At 46.1% G+C, this 20,038-nt stretch overlaps 1 protein-coding gene across 7 annotated transcripts in view; it reads right to left on the minus strand.

Annotated features, from left to right (window-relative positions):
• The window catches only part of PLEKHA7 (pleckstrin homology domain containing A7), a gene marked incomplete at its 5' end in the record, with an annotated part of 210,850 nt that overhangs the window by 73,197 nt on the left and 117,615 nt on the right, over positions 1-20,038 (minus strand). For all 7 annotated transcript variants that reach the window (XM_082843986.1, XM_082843985.1, XM_082843984.1 and 4 more), the window contains one exon: positions 10,789-10,872. In XM_082843986.1, coding sequence (XP_082700112.1) covers positions 10,789-10,872 — 84 coding nt within the window. The remainder of the gene's footprint in view (positions 1-10,788; positions 10,873-20,038) is intronic.

Raw genomic sequence — 20,038 nt, forward strand, 5'->3', positions numbered from 1 at the left:
CCAGGTATGAACAGATTTCAGCTGGTAAAGGACTGTTTGTGGCCCCAACACTGAACATTAGTGAGGGATGGGACAGGGGTGGCGGGATGAGGACAGGGAGAAACACATGAAGACAACTTCATTCTCCATGACTATAGAGCCCTCTGCTCAGCAACATCCAGAGAAAGCTGCCTTATTAGCAGACAGGACTGAAGTCCAAACTAAATCTGCCCCAGAGAGGGGACCATGTCATCTCTACAAACAGGGAGCGTGTCTTCACCAGGACTCCCCACTCAAGCAACAGACTCAACCATTACCTAGCAGTCCCTGACCTGACTCTTTGAAAGAACGAGGCGCACACAGCTACCCACCTGGCCAAGTAACAAGATCTGCATACAGAGGATGTTCCTCTGAATCTCTTCAGCGTGGGCCATGGTCTCTTAGGTCCCTCCAAGGGTGACTATCACTTCTGGAAATCACTAAAAGTTATCTGGAATTTCAACTGGTTTAAAACAAAAAAAACCCAAAAAACGATGGTGGTCACCCTTGGGACACCATTTGGTATTCAAAAACGAGGATATGAAAAATGTCTCAAAAACAATTTTCTCACTCGGCTGAAAAGGTGGCTCTGATGGAAACTGCTAGAGGTCGTTGACCACGTTATTTTGAGCAGTGGGAACATCAGTGGAGCATGTGTGTAGCCTCCTGAAGAGACAACTCTGAAAGGAGCAACAATCGCTTGCACGTGGGCATTCTGGCACATTTGCTCCAGCCAGTTACGTCTTACAGGTGTGTTCCCCACTTAAAAGTCTGACAGGGCAGACACTGATTTGTCCTCAACTCCCCAGACTCCTGACAGGTCTTACTCAAGAACAGCGCCCTCCCCCAGAGAAGAGAAGAGGAGTCTGTGGCCCTGAGCTGAGCAGCTGTGAAGGTGGTTCGGTTCCCGGCAGCATGCCCTCAGGCACATGAGCCACACAGATGCCGACAGGCAGAGGCGACAAAAAGCTGCACACACGAGGGGAAGGCAGACTCAGTGTCATTCAATAAAATCGATTACCTTAAAAGCCTGTGTGCCAGGTTTCTGTGCTATCCTGAATCCCAAAGTACAGTGGGATGATTTGAACAAAGACTTCTCTTTCCTTGACTTGGGCTACATGAATGCTGATTATTTGCCGGAGGGGTGTGGGCTGAAGTTCAAAACAGTGAGCTAGAGTTTTAACTCAATTGCCTCCCCTCTGAAAAGAACAAAAGAAGTTAGAACCACACAAAAATCAGTCTGGAGAAGCCCAGGAGGAAAGTGACCTTCATTCTACTCTGAACTTCCTCAAGGATGTGTCAGGTGAACCTGGGCAGGAAGTCATTTTCTCTGTCCCTCAATTTACCCATCTACAAAAGGAGCTGCTTCTGCTTCCTACATTTCCAGGAGCAAATGCATAGAACACTGTCAGACGTAGTAAGAGAGAGAAGTTATAAATTCAGAAGCCACTCCTTTCTGCTGGGTCTGAATTTAGGTGAGTTTGGTTAATGGGCTCCTCAGCTGCCTCTCAGTCAACATCAGGAACTGGAGCAGACTGAAGCGGCGACACAGCAAGACCCTATTGCTGTTGCAACAGGTAGGTCGCCAGGCCAAGTATCACCAACCCTTAGGGACGGGTACACAAGGTCCAGCAAGCCCAGGGACCGGGCTGTATTTGTCCAGCACCTGCTGTGTCAGGCACTTTGCCTGCATTATCTCACTTACCCTTGCAAAGCCAGTTTTACCTTCTCCATTTTGTCAAAGAGGAAACTGAGGCTCAGAGAGATTAATGACTTGCCCGAGAGAGAAGCTGGACTCCAAAACCTAGGCTTCGCCACAGAGATACCATCCCACGGCAAGTCCCAAGGTCTGGCGGAAACAGGCTTTTGCTCTTCTCAACCCCAAGAGCAGCCCCCAAACCAAGAAGATCCTGGGGTGGTGGAAAGACCACGAGCCCAGAATAATGGGATCTCAACAAAGCTCTGCAGCTTACTGACTCTCCAAGAGTCACGTCACTATTCTGGGCCTCAATTTCCACTTTTGCAAAATGAGGTGAAAAGAACTCTCGTCTCACAAGGTGGTTATGTAGACTGAAATGACGCTTCGAAAACCACGAAGCACTGCACTCAACGAAAAGCACTGTTTGTCTCTGTTACCAGTGGAGACTCCAGAATTTAAATCTCAGGTTTACTTTATTTTTATTTCTAAGGCACTTCTCTCCAGAAAGCTGAAGGTACCAGACCATTAACCTCTGAACAGCAATCATTTCCTATAAACAGCCCTATAAACACCTTCGCTGGGGCTTCTTTAACGTGTAATAACCCTGTGGCTGCGGGGCTGGCCTCCCTTTCTTTCTCCAGGAGAAAGATAATGTCAAGAGTCTTCAAGGCTATGATGGGAGGTTAGGAAGCTATGAGAAATCAGGAATCTCTTACGAAGAAGACATCATTAGATGACATCTGTGTCCCATTAATTCCTAGAAAAATAGGCACCCCGGGCTTCCCTGGTGGTGCAGTGGTTGAGAATCCGCCTGCCAATGCAGGGGACACGGGTTCGAGCCCTGGTCCGGGAAGATCCCACATGCCGCGGAGCAACTAGGCCCGTGAGCCACAACTACTGAGCCTGCGCGTCTGGAGCCTGTGCTCCGCAACAAGAGAGGCCGCGATAGTGAGAGGCCCACGCACCGAGATGAAGAGTGGCCCCCGCTTGCCACAACTAGAGAAAGCCCTCGCACAGAAACGAAGACCCAACAAAGCCAAAAATAAATAAATTAATTAATTTTTCTTAAAAAAGCCAAGCATTTGAAGCCCTTTTTGAAAAAAAAAAAAAAAGAAAGAAAAATAGGCACCCCAATTCATGCTCTATCCTCAAGGATTCTACATGGAGAACTCAGCTGAGATTACTGGGTGCATGAGAACAGGCACACTCACAAACAACCAGCACAACCAGCATTTTTTAAGCCGCTCACACCCACTACCCTAAGGGGTTTGGGGAGAGCAATACACAATGAAAAGCAGGAATAAAACAAGTTCTTGTCCCAAACAGGCAGACATCTCCACACCCCGTCTTCCCAGAGAAAGAGACACACAGACGGAGCACCAGCACTCCCTGTACACACTCCCAACACCCCGGGGAAGGCTGTCTGACAGGGGTTTTCATTCAGCGACTGTGGCCTCATTACTCAGCTAAGGCTTCCTGCATTCCTTCCCCTTCACCCCCAGCTCCTCTCTTGAACACAAGCTCCCATTCCTCCCCCTACTCCACACCACCTCGGGGGCTGGAAACCAGACCAAACGGCAGCCCAAAAGGCAGCCCTCACCAGGCACAGCAACAACCCAGCGAGCTTCGAGGGCTCCTCTCTCCCACCTTCAAACCCAAGCACTGTCCTGAACTTGGCCTGAGTCCCGCTCTGCCATATGAGCCTGGTCCAGTCTCTTCTGCTGTCCAGGCTCCATGTCTCTGTCTATGCCGAGGGAGAACCAGACTTTGACCTCTACTGTCCTCTTCACCTTTGTTCTGCTGTTTCAGAGATGCTACAATTCTAACCCCAGCCTTTGGCAAGCCCTTTTCTAAGCAAATGCGCTCCTCCTGGATAACCAGGCAGCCACTTTACACAGTAGGAAATAGCCTTTTCTAATGGAGATCTGGGTACTTCCAAGATCGAGAGGAGGTCAAGGAGGGCAGTCACAGGAAGACAAAATCACTGTGCGAGCAGCAGCCTCCCTTCCACACACAGCAAAGCCACCACTGCAGCATCTTCCTCAGCACAGACAGCCGGAGACGTGGTTGCTGTGTGGCAACGACTGCATCCCCAGTGCCAATGCCCTTCGAAACATCAACATCAAAAGCCAAGCCAACACCCAGGTGTCTGAATGAACTAAGGACACCATCATCACCTCTTCCCTTACCTGTGATTGTCACCAACACCGTCTCTTAGACCAGGAAGGAAAACTGAACAGTCAAGTTTCTGCATCTGCTTGCCAGGTGTTCCCATTTTTCCTCATTTTTCTGCTGCCATGGCAACCAAATGCAACAGGCAAAGCTAGCCCAAGACTGCCAGTCTGGAAAGACAAGGTGCTGGCTGTATCAGCCACAGACAGCAACACATCAGCCTCACAGCCCAGGACTCAGCAGATGAGCTACAGGACAGACTCCTTCTCCGAGCTCAGAGTTGTAGCACACCCCCTCTGCCAACCTGGGCTCTTAATCTCTCACTGCGAGCTTTCACCAACTTGAAACTGCAGGAAGAATGGGAGACAGCCATCTCTAGCAGCAGGAGATACCCCACCCCCAGGCATAATCAGCATATGCCTTGGAGAGTCTTGCCCTGCAACCTGCAGAGTGAACCCCCAAAGAGGTCAAAGGTCAGGAAGGTAAGTCTAACCTTCAGCAAGATAGTATCTTTTAAAGTCTTATCCTCCAAACACCACTCATGAAATTCTAAGCAATTCCAACTGTGTTTTTTTTCTAAGCAGTCCAATGAGAAAACGAAGGGCTGCTCAGACCTCAATGGAAGGAACAAGCTAAACTTCCTAGGTTGCCCAGGAAAGAAAGACAGGCCAGGCAGGTTAGGAAACTCCAAGGTGATCTTGGGGGCCTTACAGCTGGCTTCTGAGCAGAGCAGGCTTCTGAACTTCCAGAGCGCATACTCTCAACCAGGCCCCACCTCGTCATCAAATGGTTAACAGAGCCTGGGGATCAGTGTACACAGCCTGCTGTCAGTCGGTTGCCAGCCTCACGGCTCCGGAATGCTTCTCTCCTCTTCCCCAAGAGCTGCAGAGGCGTCTGTCAGTGGCTTCCTGGGCATCCCAGCACCGAGGAGTAAATGCTCCTGCGCACGGCACCAACCACCAAAACCACAGCCTGGGAGCTCTCTGTGCCAAGGCTTCCGCCTCTATGAGGGCCCCTGGGTGTGGTCCTTTAAGCCACAAGCTCCCAATTCAAGAAAATCACTGAGAATCAGGAAAGAGGCCTTCAGAAGAGACCAAATGATCCAATCACTGTAACTGAAGCCCTGTAAAAAGGCTTGAGGATGTTTTCTGGAGAAGAGACTACCGGGGAAGCTGGCTCCTTTCAAGCAAGCATGAAGTTATTAGATCAAATTTCATTACTGCAAATACAATTACAATTAAAATTTCTAAGTAGCAGTAGCCTACTTAGTCAACACATTAACGCCTAAGTACAGCCAAGGAAGGGGAATGTCTCCTGAAGACCACTGAAATGAGAGGCAGTAGGTGTAGTAGTTAGAGGCACAGCATCTGCAGCCAGACTACTTGGTTTCAAATCCTAACTCTGCCACTTATTAGCTGTGTGACTTCTGGCAAGACTCTTAACCTCTCTGTGCCTCAGTAGCCATGATAATAACGTTATCTTCCTCAAAGGACTGTTGTGGAAATTAATATATGGAAAGCACTTAGAAAAGTACCTGACAATAAATCATAAGGATTCTAAGTATTAGCTACACAAATAATAATAATATCAATATTACTATTAGTGGAAAAAGCCAACTCTTATTCTAAGAAGTAGATTACTTCATTTAATGTTAAAGATGAAATTCTAGATCTTGAAACAAGGGATGATAGAAAATCTCCTTCCTAGAAAATTAGAGACTGAGCTGAAATTTGCCTGCCTTTTACTTTTACTCATTGATCTGATGCCTGCCTTTGGCAGCCACACGATAAACATACCCCACTTCCACCTGCCAGCCCTTCTTGAAGACTTACAGCACATCCTCCTTCATCTTCTCTCCTAAAGACTAAACATGATCGGCCATAGGACAGGGTTTCCAGACCCCTTTTCATAAGGGGATTCCCCTCCTCAGGGATATCTCAATTGCTCAAGATCCCTCTTGAAACTTAGTACCCAGATCAGAGCGTCTGGGGCTTGGCATGTCCCTGGGGCTCCATAAACTCAGAATGAATTAATGAAGTAGTCCACAAACACCATGGTATACCAGAACTATTCCCCCCCTTTCTCTACACATTATATTTTTATTAATGCAGCCTGGGCTTATATCAGCTCTTCCAAGAGGAATTTCCACATGCCCATTGGCTTGGGTATGCAGGGATCTCCCCTGGGGGTCAAGGCTGCAGGACCTGTTGACTGATACCCACCTGCCTTGGGGGTTCTAACAAAGAACTCAGTAGCATAACAGAAAAGGTGAAATGAGAAAACAAACGCTAGTCATGCAACAAAAGATGCTCGTCAGCGTCAGCGACAGTCTCAAAAGGTCCTGCTTCCCTTAATAAATCTGCACTGTGGGTTATTAAGTGTAGTCATTAGTGCTGACCAACAAATATTTCTGATTTCCTCCCCAGATGCCTGGTAGAAAAGCACTTCCCTGCCCCCTTGGAGTTAGGAGTGGTCATGTGACTCGCTTTAGCCAATGAGATGTGAGTGAAAGAGCCGGTGCACAATTCACCAAGTCTCCCTTTTCTGGCCTTTGGCAATCATGGGAGCACAGAGATGCAGGTCCTTCAGTAAAGGTGACAGAGCTGAACCCCTCAGGGGATCTATGATGGACACATGGGGCAAAAGTGAGAACCTTAATTGTTCTAAGTCACTGAGATTTTATTTGTCATTGTTATTACCAGAGCAGACCCTAGACTATCCTGACTGAACCTGTATGACTGAAACAGAAACTAGAACATTCAGAGTTTATGTCCTCTAGATCCACCAGATCACAGCTTTCACATTATTTCTCTTCTCCATGCTTCTAATCAGTAAGATGGGAAACAATCTTTTGGTGGGCATGCACCTGGTATACCAAACAGCTCAGGTGAGCCCCACCTGCCAGCAGTGAGGGAGATGGGTTATCTGTTCACATCAGTAATGCTCTAAAGGTAGTCACCATGGAGAATGTTTTTTTTCTTCTCACAGGATAAGGAATCCCAAGATTATCTGACTAAAATCCATCTGAGATTGCCACTGCAGCCCAAAGGATGATGGGGTATCTGGAGGAGACTTACGGATAAATAGAAGAATCTGGGAGTAATTCAGGAGAGATGGGAACAGCAGGTTGTTTAAATCAGTGGTTCTCAAACTCTTACCAGAATCAGAATCACCTGAAGGCTTGTTAAAACACAGTTTATGGGGGTCCTACCTCCAGAATCTCTGATTCAGTAGGTCTGGGGTGGGGCTTGAGAACTGCATCCCTAACAAGTTCGCAGGGGATGCTGGTTCAGAGAACACACTTTGAGAACCACCGCTCTAAAAGTGGTGAAACCGAGACAGAGGCTCTGGCGAGAGGAGTCAATGTGACCGTAACAGACTTTTGGAGAAGGAAAAGAAAAGAGCCAGTTTTCCTTTTTCTACCCAACACATTAATCTGAGAGCTGATATAAAGACACAAATGGTCATCTCAGCCTTTTTTTTCTCACCACATAACACGCTACACAACAAAATTAAGCTCCTCTAAGGGAACAAAGTGGAAATCATATTCCTTAGCACAGTTTTTAAAAATGGTTATTGGGAAGGCAAATCATGCCTCACTCACCCTCCGGAGCTCCCCCAGGATTTACCTGGAGGAAAAGCCAAGTCTATTTGGATAGAGGAAGCAATTTGGATAATTGGCTGCAACCTCCCTCTCCAACCTTATCTCTCCTTCACAAACCTCCATTACATGTCAGTCTTCTGGAAGGCTGCCTATCTCCACTTTATTGAGTTGTTTTTCTGGGGTTTTATCTTGCTCCTTCATCTGGTACATAGTCCTCTGCCTTTTCATTTTATCTATCTTTCTGTGAATGTGGTTCTCATTCCACAGGCTGCAGGATTGTAGTTCTTCTTGCTTCCACTGTCTGCCCTCTGGTGGATGTATAGGGTAATGCCTTATTTCTGCTAGTGTTGGAGGGTCTCCTGCAGAGGCGGGAGGCAGCTGTGGCTCACCATGGGGACAAGGACACGAGCGGCAGAAGTTCTGGGAAGTGGCATGTCAGTCTTCTTGCCAAGGCTGGTCACACTTCCCTCAGCTGTGAATGACCCTCACACTCGTGCACACTTATCTTCTCTTATCTAAATCTTACCCCTTCCTCCAGTTTAGGGCCAAGACATTTCAAGAAAGTCTTCCCTCTCTTTCGTCCCCATCACAGCCAATCAATCACCAAGTCCTGTCAATTTTACCTCCCAAGTATCTCCAGAATCCACTTTGTGCTCTTCGTTTTTCATTCTAACTCAACTAGTATAGATTCCCCATGCTCTCCCCTCTCCGTCTTTGCACAAGTTGTTCACCTTGACTGGACAGGTCTCAATTTAAACAACATCCTTTCCCAGCATGGAGAGGCCTTCCACAATCCCTGAGCCAGGTCAGAACTCTCTTTTATCAACTCCCATTGCACCCTATGTTCCCTCTATCCTGAACATTTATCACATTTGTGATATCTTGTTTAGTTATCTTCCCTGCTCAACCGTAAGCTCTTCACAGACAGGATCACATTTGTCTTGTTTGCTGCTATAACTGCAGAGTCTGGCATAGCCCCTGACACATGTAGGCACTGACTAAGTATTCAATGAATAAGTGCAGCAATTACCACATCAGTTCATAGGAATCATCCCTTCCTCTCAACGCCTAAAGCACATTCTGTCTGCTTCAAGGAATGTCTGGCCATATAGTCGTACCCATCATCTGAAATGAGCAAGCACCCCTTATGACATTCAGGAAACGGGATCTAGAGGGAAAAGTGACCCTTGAAAAGAAGGAATATCTTTTCCTTGGAAACTGGATGGAATTGAGATTAGCTGCAGAGATATTTTGGTAGGATAAAGAGGCTACCTTCTCAGAAGTGGTCAAGGGATAAAGTCTTCTGTTAACAATGAGAAAAAGGATGTGTGTGACAGAGGTGTTTAGTGATGGAAAGTGTGCATTTCCCCAGAAGCTCTTATTAAAGTTGGTAACTTCTCAAGCTAAATGTTCTGATGGATTCTACATCCAGACCTTTAATAATGACAGGCGCCCGTGTCTCCTGGATGCTTAAGGAGGGGGGCTGAACTCAATAACCTCCCAAGAGCTTCTAACCTTCAGGATTCTATAAACAAACTCATTCCAACCTGGAATTCAGAGAATCCACATTCTGGCTTTGTCTTTACACAGCAGGTCTTTTTCAATGTAGGAGACAAGACAATCTTTACCTTGCATCCCCTCTTTCTCTAATAGTATTAATGCTTTCAAAGTCAAACACCCCCCAACCCCCCACAAGCCCCACAGTCTGGCTGTCATGTCCTGTGGGCCAGGAGCACCAAAATAACTGAGCAAACAGCTTCTGACTAGGGCAAGCGTTAGAACTGACCAAAAAGAGATCAGGCTGGGATGACATCCCGGCTTTTCTACTTCTAGCCAGGCAACTTTGGGCAAGTGACGTGACTTCTTTGGGTCTTAGTATCTTCGTCTCTAAGATGGTGATGATAGTCTACTTCTCAGGATTATTGTATTAAATGAGATATGCATATAAAAATCCCCAGCACAGAGTAAACATGCAAGGAATGTCAGTATGATCATAATTACAGATTTCTAGTTTTAAAAGTTCTGTTGGATAATGATTCTAAGTTGAAAACACTATTGAGATGAAATAGTATGTTTGGAATTTGCTTCAAAATAATCCAGGGGTGAGGGTGAGGGTACGATAAAATAAAATCAGCCATGTTTTGGAAACTGTTGAAGATGGGTAATGAATATATCAGATTTATTACTGTATCTCTCTACTTTTGTATATGTTTGAAATTTTCCGTGTTAGTTTAAAAGTTTAAGTACTGAGAAAGGGTAATGCTGTAAAAATATAAATACTGATAATTTAAGATTATATTTGAACATATCTAGGTGACTGAACAGAAGAAAAATGATTTGAAGGGGGGAAAAAAAAACGCTTGGGAATTCCCTGGCGGTCCAGTGGCTAGGACTCCGCATTTTCACTGCCGAAGGATTGGGTTCAATCCGTGGTCATGGAACTAAGATCCCACAAGCCGTGTATTGCGGCCAAAAAAAAATTATATATACACACACACACACACATTATACATATATTACATGTATGTGTGTGTATTTTTTTTTAAAGAAAAAAAAAACGCTTAAAGCCAACATCTCTATTAGTTTCTCAGACAGAATTGTTTTCTTCAAACATAGCTATCTCAAATGATCAGAAGGGAACACAGACACTTGCACACATTTCTCTGCCTTCATTTTTGGGAGGACACCTCCCCAAAATGTATGCGTGGGCTGTACATGCATTTTTAAGCAGACAAGCCCTGGGTGGTACAAACTACCTCTGAGCACCCCAGAGGCCCTGGTGAAATGGGACTGAGGGGCAAGACGGTGCCCGTGTTAGGGAAAGCAAGCAGAAAGGACTCAAAATGTTCAGGGACAATGGGGGCCACCAGCCCTCCTCTCTTCTAAGCCCTGGCTTTGGGCTCCTATATGAGGCCTCCTCAGGAGGTTGGTTCAGCCGGACCTGAGGCTGATTTAAGGTACTCTCACAACAGGTGAGTGGGTCCTCTCAGAGCACAGCTAGTGTGTTAGGTGACGCTTGAGGGGAAAGGGATCATTCGGGGAAAGGGAGCTATGAAGAGGCTCTGACAATAACCATCACAGCACATCCCCATATCATCTCCCCGCTTCCACATCTACCCGCTGAAAGAAGTCTAGAGACTGACAAACAAAATTCTCGAGTTTCACCTTGAATCAAACAACCCACGTCAAGCCCCTATGTCTGAGAGAGAAAACAGTCCAACAAGCTTTGTTTTAAGCAAATGCCTTTAAGCTCCCAAGCTGTGCCTGGAAAAGGAGAATATACAAATGTACTTACTCTTCTTGAAGAATAAATTCGCTATTTTCTGGAGAAAACTGCCCACTCACAGGATGCCTGAAGGCTGTGGTCTGCTGGTTATGGCTAAAGAGAAAGAGAGATAATGAATGAGAAATCCTGTGAATGGAAAGGCTCACAGACACAACAATAGGTCATTAATGTCTGAGGACCCCTGGTCAACACAGACTCCTCCCAGGGTAAGACCACTCCAGAAGCCAGCTGCACTGAAAAACCAAAAACTTCCAGCTCAGGCGCCAAAGCTCACCTAAGACGTGGGGATTTCCATTCTAGGCAAGTCTTGCCTCCAAGACAGCACTGTATCTCAGAGAGACAGTCCATGAAGGGCTAACTCCAAGAAACTGACTCACTCAGCGAAAGTTACTTTAAGATGGCATGAGCTGAAAACAAGAATGAACGAAAGCAGATGGCACTTTCAACAGCTTCCAAAACCCATGAACCAGGAAAAGAATCCTAAGAATTAACATCCACCCAGAAAAATCTATCTTCTTAAAATTCTTCTCCCTACTACAAAATGTCTTCACTTCAGTGATGGGATATAAATGTATGGGCATGTCTCTGCAACATGACCTGTACAATTTCAACACTGTGGAGTTTCTATCACCCTTTTGAAGTGAGAAGGGATCAGCTTCCACGCCGAGTTGACAGACACAACCGAAGTGTGTAGGTGTTTTGTGTATTCATAAAGGCTGCCTGGTTCTTTGAAAGGAAGGAGGAGTTGGCTCTAGAGGCTGCTGCTCTGATCCACACGAATAAACTAACCTAACCTGCTTTTTCTATTCTTTAAAGAATATGATTTATGTTAAAATGTTTTTCTCAATCGCAAAATCATAGTTGTTTTAGAAATTTTAGAAAATATAGAAAGAAAAAAGGTCACCCATGATCTCACCACCTAGAGATATACCTGGGTTTCTTCTCTTTCCTAGCTTTCTTTTTTTTTATCATTTTATTTTAAAAATATGATTTTACTGTATTTAGAAATCTGTATCCTGCTTTTTTCACATCCAATTAACATAGACAATTTCCTATGTCATTAAGATGTCTTCATTTGAAATAGGTGAATAATAAATAGTCTTATCATATAGATGTAAAATTTTTACTGGCCATCTGTGTGCCAGGTACTGCCTGAGGTGCTAGAGATAGAGAGAACAAAAATGTCCTTACCCCGCAGTGCTTACATTCTAGAAAGATTTACATTCTTCTAATGCTGGATATTTTAGGTGCTTCCCCTACCCCACCCCCACTATTATAGTCAATATATCTTTGCATTTATGGGCTTTTTCTGCAATTCAAATTATTTCCTTGGGTTAAAGTCCCAGAAGTAACATTACTAAATCAAAGGGCATGGTCATTTTTTAAGGCCCCTTATACAGACGGTTAAAATGCTTTTTCTTGTCAGAGTCAACATATCATCTCAGTTCGATAGTGTTAAGATATCAGCCCCATCCCCAAACTGAGCCCTGACTCACCCCAGAGATTAGTAGGTTTAAATGAGCATAGCATAAAGGTTAAAAAAAAAAACCTCTAAGCCTACAAAGTTTGCCTTACTCTGCCCTGGAGCTGTCAGAGCGTCCTGCGTCTGGTGTCTGGGTAAAGCTGGCACTGAGATCTGAGCAGCCTGAATCCTAATAAGCCCTAGGTGAAATAGGCAGAGCTATCAGGCCAGTCTACTCCCTGGCCCTGCAACTGCACACCACCCCTAGCACCCCCTCAACCCTCCCAACCACTGCCGGCCTCCGAATTCCCAGCTCCTGGCTCCAGGCAAAGCCCTTGGAATCCTATGACCTCATCTGGCAGGCAGCAGACTGTTCTTCCCAAAAAAAATAGAGTTGAGGAATGAGCGTCTGGATAAGGATGAGAAGCAGGCCCCCATAACACCTATTTCAGAAATCCTTGCATTGTGTTCATGGGTTAGGCTTTATTTGCACCCAGTTTCTTTTAGCCATCTCCATTCACCAGGGAATTTGAAAACATTCTACCTAAGCCTGCCTCATTTCTACCTAGAGGAAAAAAAAAAAAAAAAGCTCTGCTCATAATGGGAATAACAATAATTCCTAACCACGATTACCTCTACAAAGCCTTTTCTTACACATCTTAACTATTAACACCGTCGACCCCTGTTTTATGAATGAGGAAATGGCTCAGAGAGGTTAAGAGACTTGCTCAAGATAACTTTGTCAATAAGTGATAAGACTGGGCCATGAATCCAGGTCTTCAATTTCTAAATTCGATGCTCCTTGCATGCTAACCTGCTGTCCCCTTCCCTTAGGAGTCTGTGGGGCTGGCAGCTTCCTGGTCAAGATCGTAAGTCCCTAAAGTCAAGGCATCTGAAAAACAGCAGCATCTACTGCTACCTCCTCTCCCTCCCCTTATGCCCAGGGCCAAACTTCTGAATGACACCACCTGTGTGGCACTCAGTAGCCCCCAAACAGCCTTTGGTCCTATGCCAAGGTCAGCCTGGTGAATCTCTGGTAGGTGTGAGCAAAGAGCAAACCTTATATGTGCTTGGAGCAGCAGCCGGCATCCAGCAATGCCTTCATATACACTGTACAACCTGAATAGCAACTCCTGGGCTCCCCACACCCAACTTGTACCAGCTTAAATAAGCCCAGGGTCTTGGGTAAATGAACCCTGAGCTGGAAGGTGTAGGCACTGTGATGATTTTCACATCCGAACATTAGAAGAAAGATAGTTTTTTTAAGTGGACAAAAATATAGCTGTCATTTGATCAGACCTAGAGGCAGCTCCTCAGCCTTCCTTCCCTAATATGGACGCTGCCCTTTTTGCTAAAAACAGTTATCAACCACAGCACCATCACCACCATTTCCTGCACTTACATGAAGTTTTAAGTGTGGTCACATTCATTATTGTATTTGACCCTCCCAAGTACCCACTGAGGTAGGCAGCACAGATATTTTTATTCCTATATTATGCAAAAATAAATGAAGATGTGGGTCACGGGATGTTATTGGAAGACTAAATTAAAAAAAAAAAAAAGGACTCAATACATTGAGAAAAGAGATGAATCAAAGCAATGCCTCCTGGGGGACTTCCCTGGTGGTCCAGTGGCTAAGACTTCGAGCTCCCAATGCAGAGGGGCCCAGGTTCGATCTATGGTTAGGGAACTAGATCCCACATGACACAACTAAGAGTTTGCATGCTGCAACTAAAGATCCCACGTGCCGCAACGAAGATCCCACGTACAGCAATGAAGACCCGATGCAGCCAAATAAATAATAATTAAATAAAATTTTTAAAAAGTAGTAATGCCTCCTGAATACTGAGGTCTTAAAATTCGATGGTTTCTGATCAAACTCGCCCAGCTTGCTAATGGCAGAGCTTCTGGTTCAGCACTTTTTGGCAAAGGAAGAAGAGTTAGGTCCTTGGACTATTTCACTCAATCTGCCTAAACACCCAGCAGGGCAGGCTGTGTTTCGTTACATCAAGCCACAGGTGAGGAAAGGCCCAGAAAGGGGAAATGACATGCCCACAACAGTCAACTCCTGTGTTCCTGCACCCACCACCTTTCTGATCTCTTTCTACCACTCCAGGCTCACCTTCACCAAATGGAGGTTGCCTATTGAACGCTAGATTTCCCCCACCCATTGGAAGATTGCAAAGTCCTCTGACTTTTCCTGCTGTCCTTAACCCCTCAGCCCAAAAGCCCCCAGCCTGCCCCATTTCCTGACTTTTGATTTTCTAAAACCCATGAAGAATCTCATGTCCTATGACCCTATCTTAAGATGAAGTTAGCAGGCACAGACAAATCCCCTGAAATACCTGTTCTTAAACCTGAATTGCCACCTTGCTCCCTGACAGTGATGTAGGTGACCCGGCCGGGAGCCAGGTGGCTGGTTTCAGTGGAGCACAGAAACTCTCTCTCCTCCATACAAGGGCTTCTGTTGCATTTCAGACTACTGAGAAAGTAACTCGGCAAATGAGGTAGAGCAGAACCTAGCCTGTATTTTCAGATCCCACTCTTCCTCCCAGGAGCAGCCCTCCAGGTTGAAGGGCAGCCAGTCTCACCTGTGAGAGGACCAGGGAGCACGAGTGGAAGATGGCAGGGAAGGACAAGCCCCATAAAGGCAGGCCATGGGTAACCATCCACGTAAACAAGCACGTCTTCACAAGCCCTGGGCTGGAAGGACTTGGGTTAGGCCCTCAAGAAGTATGACAGCCAACACAGGAGACTTGGTAAGAGAACAGAGTGAGGGCCAGGGAGAACCGGAGACTGATTTGAGCTCACTAGAAGGAAGAACCCACCTACAGCCACAGACAGGGCTAGTCAAAATGTAAATGAGTCCTACAGTTGCTTGCAACAGTTTTGCGAGATTAATTCTTCCATTCATACAGATTTTGACTATAACGTGAACAGTGACTCTGGTTGGTTAAACATAAAGGTTCCAATTTACTTAGCACAGCCATTGTTTCTGGCATGGCAAGAAGTGCTGGAGTTATGTGAATGGTGCTCAAGGGTGGAGGTCGGAGCAGCCTGGTAAATCTGCTTTTCTGACAGTGGTGGCATTGGTATGCTGAGAGTGTGACAGATCTGCTCTGCCAGCACGAGCTCTTATCTGGCCCCTGCTATAAAGAGCAGAAGAGACAACTTAAAATGTAAGGAAAGCATCCGGCCTTGAAGCCCACGGGGGGCCTCTATCAAGGCTCTGCTCATTGGTATGCTTGGCGGCACCTGCCACTCTGGACCTTCTGGCTCCTCAATACAGCTCTCAGAATGCTGTGAACGAGTCACCCTACAGACATCGAGCCACAGTCAGCACTGCCTCCAGACTTGTTATGGCACTTACTATCTTTGTTCTGAATCCCATTGTCTCCAGAAAGCCAAGGTTCCAGGTAACCTACTAATACTCCTAGTTAGGTCCCCGAATTAATAACACAAACTCCAAAAACACAAGAAATTGCCTCCCCGCCTTCAGCTCCCATGTGGGCTGCAGAGTAAAGAGACAGCGGCCAACAGTCGAAATGGCATCTCTACATTCCCCCAACACTTCTTAAGAAACTTTTGTTTTATTTTACTTAACACTTTTACAAAATTGCTCATTTAGTAAAAAGTGTCACCGCTATTCGTGTGGCATTTCCTAAGGGGGCTGAGGACGTTACTGAAGTGGTCTTTGGAGCTTGCACTATTTGAAAATGTCAAGCAGCTCGCTGCACACTGGCATGACTCTGACAGGTCCTCCTTCCAGAAGCATGGGAATCAGGCCTTGGCGAGACAACATATGGTCCCCATCCTCTCTCCAGGTGAGTGCCACCAACACAGTATTAACCAGCCTCCTCCAATATCCACCCTCGGCAACAAGTCAGCCCAGAGTCCTGGGGTCAGAAGATCTGGATTCAAACCAGAACAAGCCACCTCAGGTCTCTGAGCCTCATTTCATCCATTTGCAAATAGGAAATAATAATAATATCCTTCCAAAAGGTTGTTGTGAGGATATATGAAAGGGCATCACACAACGCCTAGCATACAGAAGGTACTCAATTCATGTTTGTTGAACCTGGCTGTGTCTTTTTTTTTCTTTTTAATTTGTTTTTTGGTTGTGTTTGGTCTTCGTTGCTGCATACGGGCTTTCTCTAGTTGCAGTGAGCGGGGGCTACTCTTCGTTGCGGTACGCGGGCTCTAGGTGGGCAGGCTTCAGTAGTTGTGGCTCGAGGGCTCTAGAGCGCAGGCTCAGTAGTTGTGGCACACGGGCTTAGCTGATCCGTAGCATGTAGGATCTTCCCGGACCAGGGATCGAACCCGTGTCCCCTGCATTGGCAGGCGGATTCTTAACCACTGCGCCACCAGGGAAGTCCCCTGGCTGTGTCTCGACAATGGCAATGACTAACAGGCATCTAAATTTTAACAGGGCAAAAATAGAATGAATCTCCTCCCCTCACTCCCACCAAATCCAATACTCCTCCTCCAGGTTTCCCTATGTCCGTTATCAGCATCGCTATCCAACAACCTAGGAGTCATCCTCCACTCCTTTACCTTAACCGCTACACATCACATGTTCGCAAGTCCTATTGCCTCCATCTAAAAAACATACTCTGAACTCATACGCTTCTTTTCATGTCTACAGCCAGCACACTAGTCATCACCACAGCCACCTAACTGCTCTCCTGCTTTCACCCTGGCCTCTGTACCACCCACCCTACTCATCAAAAGCCTGACGGATCTTTTAAAATGTCAGTTAGATCACACACACTCCTCCTTTCAACCCTACAACAGCTCCACATCACACATAGAGTAAAATTCAAGCTCCTTACCTTGGCTTACAAGATCCTAGATGATCTGACCCCTGCCTAGCTCCATCCTCTTCTCGCACCACTCTCCTCCATCCCCATCCTGCTCTGGCCACATCGGTCTCCTTTCTGCTCCCTGAATACCAAGCTCTCTCTTACTTAACAACCTTTGTACTGGATGCTCTTCCCCTTACTTTCTAACTGGTTCCTTGTCATTCAGACCTCGGCAGAATTATCATCTCAGAGCCCTTCCCAATCACCCACTGAAGTAGGCTCCCAGTCACTTCATATCACATCACCCTATTTTAATTGTTACTGTTATTTTTCTTACTTATGTCTGTGTTTGCTGATCATCAGTAACCCAAACTAACAGTGTATTCCAGGAGAGCAAGGACCTTGCCTGTCTTTTTACTGCTATTATCAGCTTGTAACAGAGTCTGGCTCTGTGATATGTGCTGAATGAATGAATGAGAAATAATGATGAAGGAGACTCCTACTTTAAAGCGAGGCCATGCCTCCAAATAGGTTAGCTAACCCTACTGAAGTCTGGACTTGGATCACAGACAGACAAAAACAAGGGTCATAAGCCATCAAAAGGCAGTGGCTTCTGCTCTTACCACCTGAGGAAGGAAGCATCAGACACCAATATAGTACGAATGCTTAATCCTTGGCTCTCTCCCAACTGTGTTACAATATAATTTGGAGAAATTAACCCTCCCCTGCAACTCCCCTCCCCCTCACTGCTGCAAAGGAGAGGTAGTACACTTGGCAGAGAGAATCAAAGAATGGAATGCAAACACCCTAGAGGCAATTACTGAGTGATTAAAAACACACAGAGGATAATATAAACATCACCTGTATCTCCTTTTTGTGAACTTGGAGAGTATTTGGTGTGAAACCTACAATTTGGTGACTGGCTATATGCTCTCACATTGCTCTCTACTGTTTCAGGTGTGTTTGCTCTCCTCCCCCTCTCCCCCTACCTCCAGTAAGATCCTAAGTTCCCACAGGGCTGGGGGCAGTCATTCACTGATTTCTCATGTATCTCCTGCAGCACAGAACAGCAATACCATGGAGCAGGCACTTGAAGTCCTTTATCTGAACAGCCTGAGCACAAACACACGCCACCTTCAGGGAGAGGCTGTGCAGAACCGCTCTCATTTTCTGGTTTCAGCAGCCCTAGTATCACACATGCCCCAGAGACAGTTGGGGAGGCAGGGGCCCCCAGGCCCTGATAAAGGATCCTACACCCAGGCTAGGAGACTCCACCAGCCCTGGGGAGCACGGTGCAGACCAAGGAAGGGCCTTCCCCGCTTCCCCACTGTCCACAGTTGACTCACTCACACACCCAACTAGGCAAAGACACTGAAATGCAGCCAAACCTCAGACCCACCACCCAGAGGGGCAGTCAGTACCTGTTCTCCTTGCCCAAAGGTGCCAAAAGGGGCTGAGCCTGGCACAGACAGAGCTGGGCTCAAGGGAGTCACAGAATTAACTGAGTTAACTGGAAGCTCTCACATCTTGCAAGAGGGAGGTCTCTCCTTTCCAAACACTGAATTTAACAGACCGAAATCTTCCATCATGATCTGAAAAGATCTATGTTTCATTAGGCTCTCCACTCAGTGGCCAGCTCATTTCATAAATTACCTCTTCTGACCCAGTAACTCACACTGCAAGCCTCTCTTCTCCCCAAGCCCCAACATGGGGCTCCAATACTTAGGATTGATGGTTAATAGGAAGTTTTAATTGTGGCTCCACAGGACTTCAATAACCATGAAAAGACTAAAGCCAAACTCCTGACTGAATGAGGAAATCAAACCCAGATAGCCTCCCCTCCCCTAACTCTTTTTTTAAAGGAAGTTGGCAGAGAAGCAATGTAATAGGAGCCGAGGTACCAGCTCTGTTACTACCAACTAGTTTCACACCCCTGAGCAAATACACAACCTCTCTGGCTCTTAGTTTCCTCATCTGTCCAATGAGGGGCTTAGACTCTCCATCAAGGCCACACGCAGGCTTCAAAGCATGAAGCCCAGGCTATTCAGTCATACAGGCTGCATGCAGTTCAAACCCCAGCTCTGCCGCACGCTGGCGGTACCCGACCTTGAAAGAGTTAATGACCTTTCTGAGTGTTGGTTTCCTTATCTGTAAAAAGAGGAGACAATTCCAACCCTGCAAGACTGTTATAAAGAGTACCGATAATGTGCCTGGCCTATGGCAGACACTCAACCTTCAGTGTCTGTTATATTTTTCTTTTGCTAGCTCTAAAACTCCACTCTAATAGAGTTGTTTTGTCTTTTTCTATGTTGCAAACTCCCATATTATTAGCCTGGCTCAAGAACACATTTTCTTCCCTTTGAGTTAAGGCAAAACACCCAGCCTCTTGTTTAAACTTAGAACTCGCCTGCCAGGCAAAGTAGTTTCAGATCAATAAGCACCTTCCTTCAGCCACACTTCTGTCCCTCACTGGGTCGAGCCCCATGGTTCAGAAAGTGCAGCCCAAGAAAAAACAGCCTTCCCAGCAGGCTGTGCTGAGCCAGGGACACACACTCTACAGAAGTTTTAAAACTTCATGGTAACATTTTCGACCTCAGAGAACACCCAGTTTTATGCTTCTCTTTAATGCTCTTCAATAAGTCAGGTTCCTCAAGTGTAAAATGAGAAGGCTAGACCAGGTGATGTTCTAGGGATCTTCCAGCTGTAACATCTTGAGACACTGAGGTTCATCTCAGACTACTGCTGGAGCCACAGACTGAAATGTAACAACACTGCACATAATTGAAAACACAAAGGAAGGAGGCAGAACAGCTGTCCTCCCCAGTCTCGCCTGCCAACAGAATATCCTTTGTAATAACATCGGGGAGGTGTAGTTAATGATACTTTTGTCCTGTTTACTCCCAATTAAATTGGGCTCTTCTTTTTTTTAAACTGCAGACGCTCCCAACCAAACCATCGAAAACTCCCTTTCTTTGTCATTACTTGACTTTCATGA

The sequence above is a fragment of the Leucopleurus acutus genome (assembly GCF_964270905.1).
Source record: "Leucopleurus acutus genome assembly, chromosome: 8".
Classification (NCBI taxonomy): domain Eukaryota; kingdom Metazoa; phylum Chordata; class Mammalia; order Artiodactyla; family Delphinidae; genus Leucopleurus; species Leucopleurus acutus.